At 35.2% G+C, this 22,593-nt stretch overlaps 1 protein-coding gene across 6 annotated transcripts in view; it reads left to right on the top strand.

Annotated features, from left to right (window-relative positions):
- Positions 1–22,593, top strand: part of CRPPA (CDP-L-ribitol pyrophosphorylase A) — a 146,390-nt gene that overhangs the window by 56,386 nt on the left and 67,411 nt on the right. For all 6 annotated transcript variants that reach the window (XR_012624768.1, XM_074836706.1, XM_074836727.1 and 3 more), the window contains 4 exons: positions 10,268–10,365; positions 15,892–15,981; positions 17,572–17,664; positions 22,070–22,198. Coding sequence is in view for 5 of the 6 variants with exons in the window: in XM_074836706.1 (XP_074692807.1) it covers positions 10,268–10,365; positions 15,892–15,981; positions 17,572–17,664; positions 22,070–22,198 (410 nt within the window). In the remaining variant the exon portion in view is untranslated. The remainder of the gene's footprint in view (positions 1–10,267; positions 10,366–15,891; positions 15,982–17,571; positions 17,665–22,069; positions 22,199–22,593) is intronic.

Below are 22,593 nucleotides of genomic sequence, written 5' to 3'. Positions count from 1 at the left end.
GTGGTGTTCAGCAAAAAGAGAACGAGCAATGGACGCGAACTGAAATACAGAAAATTCCACTTACACATCTGGAAAGCCTGGAAATTCTTAGGATTCTCAGGGGTTTTTTTATTACAAAGCTGGGAGGTTGGAAGGGAGATTGTCTGTCCTTGATTTCCTAGGAATCATTCATTCAGCTGAGATTGCCAATATGAGCATCGTTTGGCTTATAAATGCCATTTTTCACCAGCTTTTATTGAGTAATTGAAAAGGATATTTCGTCTCAGAAATTACTTGGATTAATATTTTCAGAACAGTATTTTTAACTTACTCAAGCTTATGGGAAGCTTTGAAAATAGGGTTGTGATCTGACTTAAACTGGAAAAATATCTTGAAAATATGCAGTTTCTCAATCTTGGCCACTTATTTTTTGATAGTTATTGGACATTTTAAAACTTTATGCAAACAGAATTAATTCTGTCATTAAGAGTTTTTCCCAAATAAAATCTAGATAGGAAGTTCTTCAGCTGTCCCAGTGATTATCAAAGCATTTTTTTTAAGTTTTCTGAAATTCTTGTGCTCTTGAAAAGTACGTAATAGTTATAATTTAATTTTAAGTTATCTTTCCTTGGATAAAACAATTCAATTTGAACATAAATTTTAAAAGCTCAATTATTGTTATTGTGGTTGTCATATGAGCAAAACTACTCAAAAGAATAGTTCTTAGAGTGAATCAGTATGCAAAAGAGGGATTTCATGGTACGGTATGATATAAAATTAAGCAATGATTTTATCTCCTTGGTGAATAGGAATTGAAACTAATACTTTACCTTGAAAGATCAATGGAAAAGAGGGAAGCTTCCAATCTTTGAGAAGTGCAAAAGTAATTATATAAAAAAATGAGGTTCTTTTTTTCCAGTCTAAATATAGATCCCATTACATGGTTCTCACTGCATTCCTAATTCTAATAGAGTGTATGCATGCTTTTACAGTACAGACTCTTTTAATTTTAAAGATTATCTCCAATTTTAAGTATTACCTATACAGCAGAGATTGTCATAGAAGTGACAGTAACGTTAATAAGGAAATGGAGAAAGCTGATTCAGCCACTTGGATGTGCTGGTTTGTTACAATATTTGTAAATATTTGCTGTAATAAGAATTGTTGTATTTCTGTCAGTCAGGCTTGCTGAAGCCAGCAATGCCAGCATAAAATGGTGTAAATGCCATGAGTCAGCTCAATGAATGTACTGTGTTGACTATACCTTGACAAAACGTTCAATATTCAACTTGGAAAAAGTCTCAGCAAACTCATATTTCTATGTTGGCTTTGATCTTATTTTCCCTTTTCCTGTGTATTTTTCATATTTATTTACCATATATGTTCTCAATAGTTAATGGTAATTTATCAGTCACTACTGCATCAAGTAGATCCATTTTCATTTCCATTTTCCTTGAACTTAACTGTAGACTGTACTACTTTTGTAATACAAAGGCCAATTTATTGAACTGTATCATTCAGTATTTAATCAAATATTTAATAGTTATTTAGTTGAGAGGACCTTCAGGAGTTGAGAGGATGTGTAAAGGAAAAGAAAAATCAAAACCAGTGCTGATTTATATTTTTGAAATGTTCTTTGTTCATCTTCTTGTAGTTTATTTGATCCTTTACTAGCTACGTTTTTCTGCAGTGGGCAAAGAGCAAGCCAGATGGACACCTTGTGTAAAATACGTTGCTTTATGTAGCTAGAGAATGAGACAGCAGCCTCCCGTCATCCAGCTGCTTATGCCTCCATCCCGACACATCCCCATTATTACATAGCAGCTCTTGTGAAGGTGGGAACTGAGTCATCACGTTTCTTGTGGGGAAACTAGAAATTAATACAATGTGAAAAAATGGTTTCTGTGCTTTCACTCTGCTGCCCTCTCATCCTGATAAAGATGACTCCTTGTATTCTTTTAATCAGTGCTATCCTTTCTTCTTTATAGATTGTTTAAAGAAAAACAATTAGATTGGTAATATTTTTAATCTTTTGCTTAAAAAATATTTTTATAGTCTTTTGTGCTAATTTTATGTAACACATTCACAGTATTATTTCATACAAAAAAATTATAAACCTGAAACAATACTGCAACCTTCATGCAAATGAATTTCCATGTTCCTGAGTATATAAGGGCTTCAATCATCTCATAAATCATTAAAGAAGATTAGATATAATTTATTTTAAAAATAAGATGTGTTCCAAGCAGCTTTCTCTAAAATTGCTTGAGTAGAAAATGAGAATGCAGCTTATTCAAATGAAAGGAGCATTCAGTAACTTTAACTATTTCTATTTATAACTGGAGCAAAAATGCTGTAAATGACCAGTCATTCTCTTCACAGATACATATTTACATGTGTATTTGATCATGTTATCACATTTTTTGTTTTCACTAAAGCCAATACAATCTTTTCCAGCTGTTGGTTATGATAAAAAGTTTGTGTAGCTTAAAGTAAAAATGAAGACCTTCATGGTGGTAAATCAGGCTAATCCCTTACTTGATCTTTACTTATCTAATATTCTGTTACTGTGGCAGCATGCAATATATCTGTTTCAGTAACCACAGTAGTCTTTATTGTGCCTGGTCCATATGAAAAACAATACTTTAAGTTCATTGAAGTTTAGATTTACTTTTTGCTGCATTGCGTGAGTTCAGGAAGGGGAAGCCGAACATGCTCTTTACTCCTTATGCAAGCAGTGTAATGAGTCCTCCATAGCTAATTAGGACACTCTGTAGCAGATTTATCTTACATAATTAATTATCTTTAACGGGGCTTTGAATAAACACTGTTAGCACTCAGAGTCTGCAGTTGGAGAGTTGTGCTCTATATATTCTGTGCTCTTCAAAAGGCTTCCAATATCAGGTCTTCAGGTTGATATAACATGACTTATTTTTGTAGCAGACAGTTGAGACATGTAAATTAATATTAGGCAAGCATTTTATTCACAGTTCATGCCACACTTAAAGGAAAGTATATTTAAGGGGAGATTATATTTTTGTCATCCTGTTGTACCCCCATGTTGTTGTATCATTCAGTCTTATGGTTGTTAGTTTTACAGAAGAAATCTTAATAGCTATGTTCTGCTATGTTGTGCTGTAACTGTGGGAAGCCTTCAAGGATAGGTCACTTCCCGGAATGGTGACCATCCTACAATCCAAGGCATGCTCAGTTAGGCCTTTCCTACTAGCTGAGTAATTGACTGTATTACAGCGTCTGCTTTTCTCAAGACTTCAGAACCCCTTAAGTGATCCTATATGAAGTGCTTCTACTTGTCATTACCCTTTTGTGCTTTCTCCCACAATGTTGATACCTGTCTGCTGTGTGGTAGCTACTCGCTGCTGCTTGTGAGCTTTGGCGTTACAGACCTGCTGGTGTCATGGAAGTTTGTCATGGAAGTGTGTCATGGAGACTGACAGAGAAACAACCACAGCGAGGCAGTGGCATGCAATGTTTCTTCTGATGGTTTCAGTAACAGTCTCTGGAGAGGGGAAGGATCTTCTGCTGATTCTGGTCAGTTTAGAGGCACAGACTTGGCTAGCAGAAGTCCCCAGTGTTATTCGTGGCTCACACAAGACCCCCAGGGTTGTGGATTTTCAGATACTGTTCCCCCTTAGAGTCGTGCTCAGGAACAGGTTTTCTGGTAATCTACCTCCTCTTTTTCCTTTCCTTCCCTTTTCCTTTTCCTTCTTTGTGATGATGATGAAGTTCCAGGAACTCCAAAAAGGCATATTTATGGCAGAAATACCTGCCTTCCCATGTGGAATTCAATATCTTTTGCCTTGTTAAAACCCCTTTCTTTTACTTTTGCATGGCACTGGTGCTAGTGTCTGTAACCTTGCAGAGCCTAGCTGGCAGCAATCTTTCCTACCTATACGGAGAAGAGAGTGCCTCATCCTGATGCTATATTTCACTTTGGGTACGTGATGGTTCTTCTTTGTGTCAGGTCGTTGAAGAGGACACAGGACTGAAATGCAGCATTGTGCACTGGATAGTACAGTCTTGTATCACACACTTGGGTGGATTCAGACTCCATGTTCAGGCCACGTAGAGTGCCTGAAGTGGAAGTCCTGCATGACACTGTAAGGCTGGGTTGCAAGGTACCAGCTGTCGGTATGCCACCTTGCACGCTGTCAAGGTCCTCTGGAGATATCCCAGAAGCTAAATGTATGGGCTGGGAGGGTGCAGGGTACTAAGGGCACTGGCCTCACACCAGCTCTCTCCACTGCTGTTCCAGTCTTCACAACTGATTTCTTTATTATCAAGTGATCCAACTTACTTTGCTGGATGCACATTTTATCACTGGATGAATTCAGCAGTGATGAAGAACTTTTGAGTGTACGTATTTAATTTTGTGACTACAGTTCCAAATTTCATGTCATCTAGTTAGATTTGTTAGTGACCAAAACTTGGTTTCCTTCAACTTGAGTATGACAGTTATCTTTTCTGTTAACCTGTTAGTTTTATTTAGGAAATCCATTTAAGCTATATTAAAAATACTTGTTTTGATGAGAAGTATTCACCCAACTCTTCCCTTTCTGATTTCAAATAGTATTTTTTTTTTTGCTTTTAATTATGAACTTCAACAGATCGTTTAATACTTAAATTTTTATACTAGAATGTTAAGGTTACACTTGTGCCTCTAGACAATTTTTCTAAGGAACAGGTTCCTTGTGGTTCAGTTTGACATGTTATTTTGCTATCCTGTTTATTTTTGAGGTACTCTTGCATTTCTGTCTATTATCCATATATTAAATCATAATTCTGTAATTAATCAAATTAAATACAAGAAAAATTATTATGGTAATATGTGTTTGGCCATTAAATGATGTCTGAAAAAAATACAGTTAATCATGTGATTGTAATTATGAGACTGTTTCTTTAGTCAGCTATATTACAAATGTAATTCTACCTAAGTAACAAGTCCCAAATGTTTCATAGAAGCACGGCTAGATTTTTAACTGCTGGCCTAATGAGACATAATAACTGACAAATTTCAGCTTGCTAAACTTGGCTCAGGTGGAAGTAAGAAAAACATGCATACGTACATATATTTTTGTAGTTTAGATATTTATATGCATATATATAATTCATGTTCAAGGCAATACAGAGCAACACTTCAATAATGTAGACTAATGAGTTAGTTATCTTTTGGGACTATTTTCTTAAAACATGTCTTAATAATTTGCTTACTTCCTCAAGTCTCTTTTACAACTGTATTATGAAAGTCTGAGTTCTAACATCATTTGTTTTATAAACAGTAAATTTAATGCTTTTCTTTAGTTAAGCAGGTATGAACTTGTACAGTATGTAGACAAGGTGGCACATGCCTATTTTTAATAATCTTGAAGTAAGAAAACATTATCTTACAATAAGGGTGACTCATCTAGAAATGTAGTTAAGATCAGGCTAATACAAAACATCCTAAAAAATTTCCATTAGGACTACTGCCCTCGGGGTAGGTGTCTTTGAACTCTTGTTCCAACATGTAAACTTTAAATGGTGTTTCTCAGTAGAAGTTTGACTCTCTCTCCTCCTCGTTTTTCTTTTCTTAAGGGCCCTTCTTCTGCGACAACTTTTTCACAAGAGTGTGCTCTTGCGGATTGGATATTTTGTCCTCACATTTGGCTCAATAAGTATCTGCTGATGTAGACACAAATATGTTTTGCAAGTGCCAAGAAACATCATAGTGCCTTCAAACTGTTTATGACTGTTGGGAGCTATATACTGTGTTTTGTGTTATATGAAGAACCTGTGTGACTTTTAATTAAAAAAACTTAAAAATTGACATTAGCCTTGCTTATCAAAGAACAGATACCTTATTCGAGGTAGTCTGCATTTTCATGGGCACAGTCATTAACGAGTGGCTGTTCTCTGCTGTGGGGCAAAGAAAAAGACTGGCAGATGGAGAGGTACTCCTCAGAATGGTTATTGTCAGGTGAGAACAACCCTCTTGCTTATCTTCCACCACAAAATCTGCCTCTCTTTCTTGTATACTAATATTGGTATGGGCAGTATCAAGTTTGCATTTTGGTTTTTGTGGCTGCGGAGAAATGTGGAATGGGTAAACAAAAAATTGTTAGATATTTTTGGTTACCTATGTTATACCAATAACAATTTCAAATCATTCTGTTGAGCATGAATGAACTAAATACTTGGCAGTACTTATTTAATTTTTTCTTGTGTTTACAGTGGTAGAAACATCTCTGTTATGAGATACTAAAAATGCCAGAGAGAACTATGCTGAATTTCCAGACCAGTCAAACCATTGCTCTGTGACAAGTGAAAATGGAATTCTGATAAATTAATTTACTCTTTTGAATTCCCTGCAAACTTCAAAAGTATTTTGATGAATAGGATGTGCTTCCAAAATAGTAGGAATTGTAATGACAAACCAAGAATGGCATGGTATGAACATATGTTTACAGAAACAAGTGTATGTATACACATAGATATGCAATTAAGAGAAAAAATTTATGTCTGTAGGCTAAAACCTAGTTGTATTTCAGATGCATTTTTATTCTTATGTTATTAATTCCCTAGGATATGATATTTATGATCTTTATTCAAACAAAGTATTATTTTAATTGCTGCTTGTTTGTGGCATGCTTTTCAGGGTAAACTTCTAAGTCATTCGTTAGAGTACACTTAGTACATTATCTAAGGTAGTTCCATAAACATGCAGACATTTTAATGTATAATTTTGGGTGAGATCCTAGGATAAAGACTGTAACAGGTGTTACTGAATAATAATGTGATCTAAAGCTTTCAGGATATCGAAGAAGGGCACAGAAAAATTGAAAATTAAGTTTTCTGCTGGAGAGGGAAGGAGGTTTAATGGAACAAATTCTGAAATCCTGTATCAAATTTATCTTTAATGAAGAAAATTCCTACTCCTTTCCTGATGGAGGAATTTAATGTTTAAACCTAACAGAATCTGGCACATAAAGTTTTAACTATTTTTAATTTTATGCAAAAAATATGCTGTGAGTGGATGTTAAATGTGGTGTGGTATGGGGAGGGTTACTCCATAGTCAGGTACAGCTGGAAAGAAGCTGAGAATAAATGGGAGATGTGCATTGGGAAGAGGAGGTTTCCAGGGAAATAATAAGTTTAACGTAACTAGAGGAGGGCGAAGGAAGAGAGAGATTTTGATAGGTAATGTAATAGCAAGAGAAAAAAGAAAAGGTTGGACAGATGAAAAGGAAGCTATGACATGGAAGTACAGAAGTAAAGTAGAACAGTGGTGCGTGGTGGGAGGCAACAGGCAAAAACTGAACCAAGGGGAGTTCCAACTCAATAAAAAGAAAAACTCTTTCACCATGAGGACAATCAAGCAGTGAACAGGTTGCCCGGAGAGGTTGTGCAGTCTCCATCCTCAGAGGTTTTCAAGTGCCAGGGGGTAAAGGGCTGAGCAACCAGGCCTGACCTCATGGGTGATTCTGCTTTGAGCGGGAGTTTGGACTAGAGACCTCCTGAGGTCCCTTCCAGCCTGAATTACTCAGCAGTCTGATGGAAAACAAAATTTTGTTAACTGAGTCTTGAAAGTCTTTGTGATATGGCCATGACGTGGCTTTCCAGAATGACCAGACTTCTGAAAAACAGGAATAAAATGCTGCACGTGGTTAGCAGAACTCATGAAATCTGTGGAGTTACAAGCCAGTGCTCCAGCTGCACTCACTGGGTTCAAGTGTGGTTACACGGAGTGACAGAGAGCTTCATCAGCTTGCCAGAGGTGGGACACAGGCAATCTTGGGGAGGAAGGCTCCACTCAGCCTTCCTCCCACAGTACAGCAAAGGTGCAGACCCTCTAAATTAATGTATAGATCTTTCTGGCCACTTGAAACAGTTGGAATTTAAACGGAAACTGAGTTTTAAACCTAAACTAGACAAGAACTGTTGCTTTGCTATGATGATTTTGTGAACGATGATTTCCAGACTTCCTTTATTCATTTTTCTCAATCATTTAAAAGCATGTAGCATCTTTTCGATGTGTGTATTATCATCACTTTAATTTTTTCATACTTTATTAATAGACTTTCCCCCTATAACATTATATTCCTCTTCCAGATTAAAAATACATTTTTTTGCACTCCATTCGGTTTTGCTTTCTTCTTTATTAAATTCAACCTGCAAATCTCAGTTGCTTTTTTTGGTAGTTGTCTCTTCTTTCTCCTTTACATTACAGGAAGTTAGAGTTTTAAGGGGGCTGGGGAGAGAAGCGAGGTGGGCTTTTATAGTTGCAGTCTTTGAGCAGCCTCTTGTGAGGTTACTTTTGACACTTGCTGTTGATAACTGACTTCTTTTTAAAAAGAACTGTCTGAACGTAAGTTATGGTGCCTTTTTGGATTCCGCAGCCTTGTCCCACATGTGGTTTATTGTAATAGCTCCAATCTGACCTTCTTCATTAAATTGCTTAGTTCAATAGAATCTGAGTTCCTGAAATTTGATATGCCAGTCTGGTTTATTATGTACATCTATCTTGTATCTGCATTCCATGTACAGTGCTAAATTCAAGTGGTTCTTGCTCTGATTTCAATCTACCCGTGGGTTTCTTTCTGCTGATAAGAAATTAATTCAATATGGTTTCCCACTGACCCATTTTTTAGACTGTAAAGTTATCCTGTATTGGTAGAAGCCAACTTTGATGCATGTTCAGTATAGTTTTTTGCCCAGTGAATCTATGGGAAGATAATTTCTCCCACAGTTGTGGTATCCTGTGATTTCCAGCCCTGTGAGAACTGGCCATGCATTTTTTTAATTCTCGCTTTCATCTGGTTGTGATGGTTTATAAGCAGATGTTTATTGTTCTCTCTCTTTATTCCCCCCCTCCCCATTCTTGCTAACTTAATACAAAGCCAGTTGCTACCACTATTTTTGTTGTCACGTTATAAATATTGGATATAATAAATGCCCGTGATTCATAAAATCATTGTAATTATCCTTTGGGATCCCCAGGGGTAAATTCACTTTTCCTGCTCACAAAAATTTGTTTAAATATCATAAGCAACTTTCCAATAATGTTAACTCTGCAGCAGCTTTAAAATTAATTTTCAGGTCTGTATGTCTATTTTTGTAAAGAAGTCTTTGAGTTTACAAAAGAAAGTGAGATGTTTACTTAAGTAATGCATCTGATTGAACTTATTGTGTGGTATGTAATTATAAAAATAACTTTCCACATGCAGCAAATATGTATCTTTATATTCAGACTTGTTTGAAGAGCAGTTAGGCCATATTTTTATAATTTCTTTTATGTCTTTCACTACTAATTTATTTTGTGGTGGTGTTTGGTATATTTCTGTCCCTGAAGTTTCATTGAAGTCTGCTTTAAACATAATTAGACTTTACATTGATGAAATTTCTAGCTGCTTATGGAATGGCTACCCCAAAGACATTGGAAATCTTATGTTTTGTTTTGCATATTAATTCAACATCTAAAGGACAAAACCCTAAATTATAAGTGAGAGTTCCAGTCTTGAATTATTTTGAATTGTTTGTTTAAAGAAAGGAAAATTCCCACTGAATCTTGAAACTGTGGTCAATAACAAGAGAAAACAGTAATTTTCTTAAATATTTGCTTTATGGAGAAGATCAGGCAATAATTTGACAAAATATTACATCCCTCCACCACCAGGTAAAAGATCTAAGAAGTTCTCCATGCCAAGATCTTGGTCACTGACTCTGCAACTTTTTTGATATTGAGGTGAACAGTTACATCTGCTGTCTCCCTGAACAGTATCTTCAATACTTTTTTTTTTTTTTTTTTGGCTATTATGTAGCATATATTGTTGAGAAGAGGATTTATGCTATCTTCTGCTTTTTTTTTGCTTGTCTCAATATTGCTGACACTGCGTTTAGTGATCTATTGAAGTGGTAGGTGGTATGCAGTTTTCAGAAAGTTACGTTCTTGGTTGTCATCCGATGTCAGTGGTGTGGAACTGAAAAATACCTTTTCATGGAAGTCCCTTATTTGAATGGCCTTTGGGAACAGGCCTTATGTGATGTTTTCACATTGTACAAAATCATATAAAATATAATGTGAAGTTTGTATTTGAAATGTATGTTATATAAATGATGTAGTTATGTTAACTGTGCCTTGAAATAAGTCATCTTACAGTTAAATTTACAGCTGTTGAAAAGGTTCTGTCAAGAGACAGCAGTATGTGGATTGAAGGTAATGTTTAGCAGATTAGTAATTCCGACTGATTTATCTTTGCATGAAATACTAAGCTTTTTTTCTTCATCACAGACAACCTATCACAACAAGTTTGTGTCATTACTGATGTGAAGGAAGCTGTTGCACAAATAGGTTTTCTCCTTCATGAATCTCTGAAAAGCCAAGTAAAAGTAAGTACTGTGGCTGTAAACTATACGATTAATGTAATGTTTCTGGATGTCACAACTCATAAGAAATGGTCTAAATAATATGAATACAGAAACTGAGACATCCTGTGTCACTGTAGTGTTTATTACAAGGGATTAATACCAGGTGTGGAAGTTACCAAGAAAGAAGCATCTTCTGCCCAATTATGCTGTAGAGGGGGATCTTACAGATCCTCTTAAAATGTATATATTGGATTAGAGGAGAAATTGGATCCAGACAACAGAGAGGCCATTTTCTTTAGATTTTATGAATTTATAAGCCCAAATTGTTACCAATATGTTACAGACGAAATACTTTTGTTACTTTGAAGTCTGAATTAAAGTCTGAACCAATTAAACAGTAGGTTGTATTCCTATGGAACTGCAAATGCAAAGTCCAATTAATCAGCCTTTTTGCAGAGAGATAGAGGTACATTTCAGTCTTAGTGAATGCTCATTGAAGCTGTTGCTGTAGGATATTGATGGAGTTTTCTACTGGCATTTAACTATCTTTTCCTTTTTCATTATTCCTACTAATAGAACTATCACATATTTTCATTTTCCCAAAGGTGATTAACATTTGGTAATTGCTTAAATCTTGACCGATCTTGGGGTGATTCCTAATTATATCTTATGTGATAATATCGCATCTTTCTATTACCCAGAGAAACAGATGGGGAATAGCTGTTCAAAAATATAGGTTTCCCGATTTGCATAATGTTACTTCTGTAATGGTTTTATTCATGTCTGTTGATCTTCTGCATTGTGTGTTTAGATAATAGTAGGATGTTCTTCTGTAGCAAATGGTATTGCTATTTTATATCTAAAAATGTAATTTGACATTGTACATACAGTTTTTGTTTGGAAAAAAATGTATTTAGTATGGAAAATCATGCTTTATATCTATTAAATGTCTACATATAAAAGTGAGAAACATTAGCAGAGCTGAATAAGATCTTTTCTTGTCTGAGTAGCGGTATAATGGAGAAGTCTGTTTCCATTTCACTGATACCAGATTGATTGCTATTTTTCCTTTTTTCTCTCAATTTAGATTATTCTGCAATTACTAGGAAGACATCACTTACCCATATTAGAAAAAGAGTACTTCTTTAAGTGTTGACATATCTATATATTATGTTTACATATAACCACTTTAATCATACCATGAGAAACACTCCCAAGCCAGTAAGAAAAGTCAAAGAATGTGTGATGTTTCACCAGCCAGCACTGTGACTCCAAACTTAGCAACCTCAAATCAGACTGGCACCAAAACTAGTTAAATTTTACATGTTTCCAAATTTCCATTGCAAAACCAGTTAATCGTTGGGTTGGTCAGGCACCTGAAGCTATGGTGCATTTGAATGAAACACACATAAAATGACCACAAGCAAGGTAATGAGAGCATAAAATGAGGGATTCCTGCTGATATTTTTTTTGGTGGCTCTATTAAATCAATTTATTTAGTTGATGATTTCTAACACTGTTGTTCTCTCTTTTGATCCATGTTGCCTTTCCTTATAATGATTGTTAAATTTCTCTTCAGTGCTTTCAAAACATTACTGCAAAGTGACACCTGCCAAAGAACTCCCATCAAGATCCCTGTCTTCTACTGGTCCTTGAAACATCCTTAGTCATTCATTTTATGAACCCTTAGATTAAAAATTCGTAAAAACTAACATCTATGTATTGAGTGTCTTGTTTTTAAACAGAAAAATCTCTAAGAATTAATTTTTAAGCTTACCAATATACAGAACTTAAAAATTTGAAGCACCTTAGAAAGAACATTTACACTGGGTTATGATTTCTCAAGGGAAGCACAGTAACCTTGTCAGTGAGAGAGGTGACTGTACAACATGGTAATTATTTTAAGCAAGTTAAATGTACCACACTGAAAGCTGAGCCTTTTGAAAAGGCTAATTGGAGGATAATTGATCTAAATGAGACACTAATTGGGAAACATCCAGTATAGTACATATTATCTGAAATTTAAACTGTAGCCAATATTTTAATGTTTTAGGTAGTCTTGACACTAGTTCTTAGTAGCAGCCATATTTACTTTTAAGATAATTGTTAACTTCTAGATGCATCCTTAAAGAATCTTTAAAGAAGAATTCAAAAGAAATTTGTTAGAGGGATTTCTGAGAGAGACTCCAATAACATGATAATGCAAATAACAGGGGGAAGAAAGACCTAAAAATGGAACTGATGAGATAAAGCAAATGAAAATAAAAGCTTTTATAAAAATACCCAATTAAGACAACAGTTATTGCTTGCAAAGTATTTTAAGAGTAAGTATTTTAACCAGTGTTGCTGTAAACTGTATAACTAATAATGTTTTGCAGAATATATCTTGCGGTGGAAGATACAAGTTGAGTCTTTTGTTACATTTGTTATTTAGAGTCTTTTGTTACATTTGTTATTCAGCCCTTTCTTTTGAAGCAAGCAAACCTAAATGAGGGCTAAAGGTGTTTTCTTCTGTGACTGGAAATTATGTACTCCTGCTTATTCAGTGACAAGGTGCTCCTGTCACATGAAATGTAATCAACTGGGTGAAGTTTGTGTGTTATTTTTGTGACTGGATAGATATCCACAAGCAGTATATCAAAATATTTGGTTGTTTTCAATTAGGAAATGAACTAGTGTTTCATCAGTAGAAATTCACTGATTTCTTAATCATTGCATTGTCTGTCTGCCAGATTAGTATTAACTGTGATTTTAAATTCTGATATGATTTAACTAACTTTTACAGATTCCCATTGTCCTGGTATTATTTTTTGATTTTATGAAAGCAGATGTTAGGTAAAGTGGAGACTTCAGCACAGGGCATCCAATAAGTAGAAAAATGTTAAAGAAAACATATTTATTATTCCTATCTTCCTGTTCATAAAAACTTACTATCTCTGATTCTTTACAGTAACTGAATATCAATTGCTACAATGACCGGAAGTGATTAAGCAAATCCATAGAGTTTTTTGTATTTAAACACTGAAACATTATGTGTCAAACACTTTTAATTAAGGTGGTATTTTTAGGTAATTTTTGCTCTCTCAAGTAGGTGATAACTTTGATTAATATTGTTTAATTTAAAAAATACTTTTCCATGGGATAATAACATACCAAATAGAATAAGAATTAATTTTAGTTAATTGATGATGTATTAAAACTTCTAGTTAGGCAGCTGTGCTTAATTTTCCTAGAGAGAAAACAGATTTAATCTTTGCTGGATAATATACCTGTAAAACAAAGGCTCAGTGTACTGCTGTATCAAATTCATAGAATCATAGAATCATAGAATGGTTTGGGTTTGAAGGGACCTCAAAGATCGTCTAGTTCCAACCCCCCTGCTATGATAGGGACACCTTCCACTGGATCAGGTTGCTCAAGGCTCCATCCAGCCTGGCTTTGAACGCTTCCAGGGATGGAGCATCCACAACCTCCTTGGGCAACCTGTTCCAGTGCCTCACTACCCTCACAGTAAAAAACTTCTTCCTTATATTTAATCTAAACCTCCCCTCCGTCAGCTTCTACCCATTACCCCTCGTCCTATCATTACAATCCCTTGTAAAAAGTCCTTCCCCAGCCCTCTTGTAGGCACTCTTCTGGTACTGGAAGGCCACTATGAGGTCTCCCCTGAGCCTTCTCTTCTCCAGGCTGAACAAGCCCAACTCTCTCAGCCTGTCCTTATAGGAGAGGTATTCCAGCCCTCTGATCATCTTGGTAGCCCTCCTCTGGACTTGTTCTAACAGTTCTATATCCTTATTGTGTTAGGGGCTCCAGAGCCAGACACAGGACTCCTGGTGGGGTCTCACGAGGGCAGAGTAGAGGGGCAGAATCACCTCCCTTGACCTACTGACCACACTTCTTTTGATGCAGCCCAGAATCTGGTTGGCTTTTTGGGCTGCAAATGCACACTGTTGGCTCATGTTGATCTTATCCACCAACACACCCAAGTCCTTCTCCCCAGGACTGTTCTCAGTCCACTCATTACCCAGCCTGTATCTGTGCTTGGGATTGCCCCGGCCCAGGTGCAGGACCTTACAGTTGACATTGTTCAAGTTAAATCAAAATACTGATACACTAAATTAATTTTAAATGTTTGGGAATACTTAGGCATCATGTATTGTAATATCTCAAGGAAAAAAAAAAAAAGTAGGCCTTCTCCCTTGAGTCATGTTCCATTTTACCTTCTGAAAAGACACTGGTATGCAGTATGCTCCTGTTCATCTAAGTATGTATAAGGTTGTAAAGGTACTGGGGATTTCTGATTTTACTTCTGCGGAAGTTCAAGCCAGGAGAGCCCTGGAGTTTAAAATTGCATTTTAAAATTATTTTAAGTAATTCTTGCCTTCTGTGATTTTTTTTTTTTTCTCTTTAAAATATTAAATGTCAACACTTTGGGGCTGTGTTATCAAATTTTCAGCCCAAAATGTTTCTAAAATCTTGAGTGCATAAATATCAACTTTTGAGTTTCAAACCGCCTTCCTTTGCAAACAAGTTAGCTCCCCAAGTATTACAAAAATAAATAAATACAGCTTTAGATAACAGTGTAAAGCCTTTTTAAATGTTGTATTTGGTACTTCTGTTGGATTGTGGATTGAGTGACATTTCGAGGGAACACAGCAGTGTATTGCTTCTGTTGTTTGCAGCTATATGTAATATGTGTTCTGGACAGAAATAAAACTCGTTTGAGCAGTGGAACAGTGAGGTTTGGTAGTTTAATAGAAGCAACATGAAGGTTTTTTTGCCTTATTTTCGGCATATTTTTTATTGGCTTCAAAGTGTTATCTTCTCTTAGGAAACAAATTCCCCTTCTACTACCTGCTTTGCTGTTTTACTTAAGGCAATACTGAAGCTGATAATGTAGTAGAATCTACTTTTTATTTTAATTAGGGTAAGATAATTTCATAGCTGGTGTTATAGTTAAAGGTTGAAAAATAAGTATGTCTGTGATTAAGACAGTAATTTAAAGTATTCACTGAGGAAATTATTTTCAGGAGAAATTCTAAATGAGTCTTGTCGTATGCGGAATCCTAGAATGCCTGTGCACCTGGTCTTTCATATGTACTTCTTCATTTATAGTAGTTGCATGAAGACAAAATATATAACTGTATTTGAATATTATAGAAATTTTCTCAGAATTAGAGGTCTAAAATCATTGGATCATCTTAATGCTATGAACAGTGTTTTCATCTCTGGGAACAGTTGAACATCCATCCTAACCCAGGCAGCAGCGCTAGTGTCGGATCCTTCCAGGGATGTTTCTGGAATGGGTCCCCCTAGCAGTATGCTTCAGCAAAAACTTGCAGAAAACTGCAGGATGTTGGACTCCATGCTTCACTGTTGAGTCACCTAAAAATTTGAGCTATTTTTTATTCTTATAGTGGAAATAATAATTGCCAGTTTTGAATCACTTGAATGAACAAACTCTGCCATAATGGTGGAAGCTTTAGAAGATAGTTAAGGCTGAAGTCAAATTTGTGACATAGTAATTTTTTTTTTTTTTCTAATCAGGTTGAAGCTATATCAATATCTCTAAGCAGAAATGATAGCCATCTACAAAACATCTTTTCAGGACAGTGCTACAATTTTGTTTGCATAAATGTAAGTAGTAAGGATGCATGCTTTTAGTTATGAACTTAAACTTATTGGTAATGTTAAATAATAATTACATATTTCAATAATAAGTTGTTTGTTATTTCTGTCATCTTGGTGTACCTATTCCAATGTTTGGTGTTTCCGATGTGCACCAAACTAGACTTTTGAGATACTGATCTCTTCTTTCTCTCCTGGTTCTGTACTTCCATCAGTATGTTGTTAAACCAGCCATGAATTCTTGAACAAGAGGGATGCAACAGAAAGTAGTTTAAAATTTCCTTTCACAGATATTGTATTGAAGTGACTTGTCTCAAGATGAGTATGTCATATGTGTAGCCACCTACCTGTGTATTGCTCCCATGGTCTAAATTATGTGTTTCCCATTTTGGACACATGCATGCCATGCAATCAGTATTTGGGTTCCTGTATGGGAATAGAAAGGTTTTAGATGAATCATATCTGAGACCAGTCAAGACCCTTATGCTCATTTTATATATATATATATATATATATGTATATTTCTTAAAGGTAATATCAATCTCTTTTTTTTCAAACAGATATAACTTTAGCAGACAAAAGTGTTACAAATATATTAAAAATAACCAACCAACCAAATAAAACCCTGAAGTGCTAAGGCTTGGACAACCGGCCCAAGCCAGAGTTGACCTATAGATGAATCCTGTATATTTTATAACTGATAACCATTGTGCTAGTAGGTATTGTACTAAATTATAACAACCCACTTACGCTGATGTAAAAAGTGCTAAAGCATTGAAATACTGCAGCCTGAACAACAGGCCCCAAGCCGAAGCTGCTAACTTAGTATGTAGTCATTAACAAAGTATGTAAGCTCGCTAGTGAAAGATGCGGCCTAGAATATAATCAGTAGTGAGGACGAAATGCTGAGAGAATGTATGCAACTTCCCTTGTTTAGCCTTGTTCAAGGCTGAGAACCCACGCATTTGGCCTTGTTAGAAACTCCCTTGGTCTCCCCCCGCCAAGCCCTGGCCAGGCTTTAGGTGGAATCCAACAGGAGAATGAAACCAGAAATATTCTGCTCAAAACAAAGGTGCCAGCTATTCTGGCTTGCCGATCTCTAGTATGTAAGGCTGGACCCGCTCACAGCGACTTTGGATGCCTCACCTACGGATGGACACATTGCGTAGGACTTCCCACTTGCTGGGACAGGCTCTCCAAATCCTCACTGTAACCGGGGCTCCCCAGCGTCTGTGAATCTGGATGATGGTAACATATGCAAGTGGTGATGTATTTTTCTTAATCACTATTCTCTCTCTCATGTAGTAGTGATTTGATGCATTACCCTGTATTTTCCTATATGTTGCTTTAGGTGCATTATTCTGCCTTTTCTTACTGCATGTTTTACTCTGTTACATTATTTGGTTATCACTAGTAAAATACACCTACTCTTTTCATTCTGATGTCCAAGTTTAATTGGTATCCTTAATCAGCAAAACAAACCCCTAAACCAAAAAGGTGATGTACTTTTTTTTTGGTAAAAAACAGATCTTTGAATTCCATTTTTATGTAATCACTGTTTGATGTTTTCAGTAATTCTAAACATATATTTTCATATAGGATAAAAAGTATGCCATTCAAGAAACCCAGCAGCTGGTGGATATGTTGGAAAAATCAAATCTTCCTCTCTTATATCCAGTTGTCCTTATTTTGGTAGGTAACTCCTGTAAGTTACTGTAGAAAACATCTAATGAAATATTTTTAAATGTTAGACTAGGTTTAAACTGCCACTAGCTCTGAATAAAATTGTAAATTTGAACTGTAAATTGGACTGTAAAGAGCATTATTTGCACTTCAGCAAATATACTGTGTGCTGTCAGGAAATAAACCAACACAAGCAAATCACAATTTATTGTATTCCTGTGAAAGACTCATTGTGGCTAGTCATATTGAACTGTTAACTCCTGCTTTGCTGTTGTGCTCCATGTCTGCTGAACATGCTGTAAATGATGTACTCTGCTTGAATGCTCAGCTGAAACAGAATTAAGTGGCTTTATTTTTTTCTGTGCTGTGTGGCTTATTCAAAGTTTTAAAATTAATATTGCTGTTCTGGTCCAAGCATTAAAAATTATTTTTTAATGGCTTTGCAATATAACTTCAATACATACTTTACTTACTGAGATGTTGTAAGACTGAAAAATCTATTCCGGTATGTGGCAAAAGTTTTAGAGTGTATTTTTGGCTGAAATTCTCATTATTTGAATATTGCTGGCAGAATAATTTAACAGTTCATGTGGATGAACAGCTGAAGGTGTACATGACTTTTATTTTACTCAGACTGTTAAAAAGGAAAAGAATATGAGTAGGTTTGAAAGTCTCTGTGCAGTGTAACCAGATACAATTAAATCCATTGTGTTTTCTGACTTAATAGGTAGAGATGAGTGTCATTAATGCCATATGTCACAAGGAGTGTGCCTCTGGACTGTAGTTGTTATACTCTCCAGCAATAGCATAAGATAATGTGTTGTGATTTAAAAATATAATTCCATATATGAAGCCCTTGAAAAAAGAATAAATAGTTATTTTACATGGAGTCTGAATAATTTCTGAAGTGCATAGTCTAGTGATCTGGAGGTAAAACTGAGCATTTACTTCCCAATTTTAGGCTTAATCTGAAATGTAAGTGATGAAATTTCATTACTGACCTAACAAATAAATGAGATCATGAAGATCAATTACTCCTAGAAATGAAAAAAGTTACAGTCTTACGTGTTATATTCTGTTGTCTTGGAGTGAGCTACTGTGATTCTGTGAACATCAATATTTAGCACTTTATTTCTAGACTGTCTTTTTTTCTTGACCTTATTTCTGAGGAAGTTCAGAGTAGAGCTTTAATTTTACTGAATTTTCGAAGATAAATTATTTCCACCTTTGATAATCAGAGCAATGACATGTCTCCAATTCTGTTGCCCATTTACAAGGCAGATATGTGCAGAATGCTCTTTTCTGGACTGAGAATGTTTTCTTTAGTCCTTTATAAAGAATATAAAAAACCATTTCTGTCTGTGTTAAATTTTGGGGATGTGCAGATAAAGTTGGAATTGTTAATCAACTAGGTAATACTATGATGTTAAAAGCATGCTTATTTAGCTGATGCATAGCTAATCTCTACTTTGGACTTTGAATTAAGTGCCTTTTTAGTGTAACATATGGAATGTGAGAGCTTTGTTTTAATAATTATAGCTATGAATATTTCGGACTTAATATTTTCTGAGATATAGGTATGAATGCAAATAATGCTTACAGAAGATCATGATGAAGCTCAGGTTTTGCCCCTAAGATCCTAGATCTTGAAGTGATTGTGGAATCCAGCACCATTTTTAATGAGAGTGTACTTGCTTGAGCAGCCTGCAGCATGCACAAATTATTTAGGTGGACAGCTTTTAAAATAGCCTCAGGAGAAAATAATACAGTTAATCTCTTTATTGTACTCCAGATCCATCAGTTGTTCCTGACAACTCCTTGAAACTTCCCAAAACTAGACAGTGGGAGAAGTCTCATAACTAGGTGGAAACAGTTGCTAACATTTAAAACACAGATACACATACATTTGTTAAAAGCGTCTTTAAAAAATGAAGTACACTAATTATAAAAAGGCATTTTATGCTACACTCTCAAATTTTATGGAGTTACCACAGTATTTTTTAGAAATACAAGGAGAAAGCAGGAGGACTGGAAAGTATGTTTTAAATGACTAAAGAATTAACTAAACAAATCATTGTCTCATATTAATCACTGGGAACTATTTAAATACTTTAAACTTCTGATCCCTAAAACTCATTACAGATGGTATGGCTGGGGGATAGAAACTTCCTTCAGCAGTCTTTAATTAAATTCAGTGTTGGGTGTCCTCTTCACTAAGGCTTACGAGTGGGATTCTCCTCATCTTTATTCTTTGCTGTATGCTTTGTCTAACATAAAACCTGAACACATTGTTAGTGAAAAGTCCTGTAAGACACTTTCTTTTGATGTAAAAGGGCACATTAATATTTCTCAGGCAAATGTGACTCAGAATTTTAAGCAATATGATGACATTTAAATACATAGGTTTTAGGTAGTAGATGTACAGGAAACATTATTCTTTCCTACTCTCAAAAGTAAAACTGTTCCTGGTAATGAAGAACTGAAAGGATAAATGAGGAGAGCAGCTAACTGCTTCCATTCTAACCTCATAATCAGGAAAGGTCTAGGTAGACTTTTGTGTAATTGGAAAGTTCTTGTCTATTCTTTGATTTCAGGACACGTGTAACTTTTTTGTAACAATCTGATAATTAAGAGAATCAGTTCTATTTTTCCCTCCAATATTCAGCTTCTTTATTTGTAAAAATGACAGGTGTTACTATTGAGCCAGATTGTCTGTTTCACCAGCCTTGGGAGAATTATCCCAGTAAAAGGATGAGCTTGCGCTGGACATGATGACTTCTGTCCATAGTCCCGCCTATAAATTGCCACAGATTTCAAAGTCTATCCTCTATCCTGGTGCCTGGCTGGAGTTTTTTGTGGCATCTGTAAGCTGAAACAGTAATTGGACTATTGTATCTGGACATGGCAGAAAAGTTGCAGGAGAAATAGGAAGCACAGAGTTAAACTTCATGCAGTTACTTGTCTGCATCAAACCAGTATCCTTTCCAATTCTGCTATAACCAGAAGAATCATATTCTTAAACTGGCATTACTTTTCTTGAGTAATACATGTTCACGTTTGTAGATGCTGTGAATGGATATGATTTTTATTTTGTTGTTATTACTTAGGGTTAGAAAGAAAACTAGTACTTCAACTCTGTAGTTGCTATTGTTTGCCTTTCAGTACAAAAGTTGGAGGAAAAAATCTCTTTTTAAAGCTGTGGAACAGGTTAATGGTAAATAGGTGTTAGGTTGTGTTCTCTCAAAAGAATAGATTTTAAAATTTCTTGTAAATAGCTGCAAATGAGTGGTACTTTAGCCTTGTTTGGGATAAAAAATAGCAAAATAATGAGTGTTTGAAAATTAGTCTCTGCCTGTGTAGTAGAAGACAGTAACTTTGCTCCTGGTGAATATGCACTTAGCCAGTAAACAGCTTTTAAAAAAATGTTGCAAGGGAAGATGAGTAAAAACCTGTTATCTGTCAGGATAAATTGAACATAAGGTACAAAGGAAACTTGAAATAATTTTTCCAAGCACAGATTTCTGGGGCTATGACTATACTACTCTCTGTAGTACTTACAGATAAGTTTTATATCAATGGAATCATTCAGCCTGAAAAATATTTTCTCTTTCTTTTAAGGGGAAAGGTATTTCTGCTATTAATAGATGCCGGCACTTTATATGTACAAATCATCATCCTAAATTTTGATTTCTACAGTTAATAGAAACTTTGTAAAGCAAAGTGATAAAACTGTGGATCACAAAAGCCTTGGGAAAGGGTTGGTACCTCCCTGGAGATACCCGTTCAGGTCCTGTAAGGCCCACCATGTTTGTGCAGCATCCCTGCTGGATATGAGACTTGCCTTTCCCTGCCCAAGACCTCAGGATAGTCATATCACTACCTTCTTTTGAAGTAATTTCTGCTTTTTAAAAGTGAAGTGTTATCTTGAAATTAATCCAATTTAGGCAACTAATATGCTATACTGAAAAGGTAGTAAATTCAAAATGAATCTTTAAATAATGCAGTTCCATTTGGAAAACCTCTTAAGATGCTTAAGAAGAACACCTGTGTTTCTTTAATAACCTGATAGTAAAAAGAAAAATCTGTGAAAGTTAAATTAGATTTTAGAAAAGTGTGTTGTTTGTTTTCTGATTTAATTAAATATTTTTAATATGCAATTAGAATATTATGTTCTGATGTGTTCTGGCGTATTGGTTTCACTATGCTTTGAGAAGAAAAAATTTTCATGTCACTGAATATGTAATAATGCAATTCAATAGTAATAGAAGCTAACTAAGAGAAACCTTTGTTAGCCTGTATTTTTATGTGTGCTTAACACATAAAAATGAGATACTGAAAAACTGGCAGTCTAAAATAACACACTATGGAAAAAGTGGAATGTTTTTTTCTTTCTTTCTTATTTGATGCTTTGCAGATGCACTTGGATATTTCAGAAGATATTTCTTTTAGCATTGGGATGGAAGAACTAACTAGGATCAAGAAATTTGCAGGGGAAATGAAAAAGAAAAATATTTTGGTTTATGGTCTCCTTATCCAATATAAGGTATGTAATTATTTTTCTATGTGCAGATTATCTTCTTTTGTGATTTATATGATTAATGATAGAATCTTCATTTAAAACAAAATCAAAGAGAAACAAATACGACATGATAAAAGATTTTTTTTGGAAGATTCTTGCCTGTTCTTGTTCAAAATTCAGGAGCCTGTAGTTACAGGCAAAAATGTAAGCATTTTGATTAGAGGGGAGTAAATGGTAAAGACTTTTTAGAAGCACACAAAACTGTCAGGGCCCTGTTTCTTTTTGCTTTTCTGCTTTGAAACTTGCTTTTTGCGGCATTAAAAAAATAAAAAATAGTAGAAGTACATTTGATCAGTGGTTTTGCAGAATTTTACATTCCTTATGAAAACTGGTATTCAGGTGATGGAAAGAGCATGACA

The sequence above is a fragment of the Strix aluco genome, chromosome 1, assembly GCF_031877795.1.
Source record: "Strix aluco isolate bStrAlu1 chromosome 1, bStrAlu1.hap1, whole genome shotgun sequence".
NCBI lineage: Eukaryota > Metazoa > Chordata > Aves > Strigiformes > Strigidae > Strix > Strix aluco.
The sequence above is the reverse complement of the archived record's forward strand: the minus strand, read 5'-3'. Positions and strand labels throughout refer to the sequence as shown.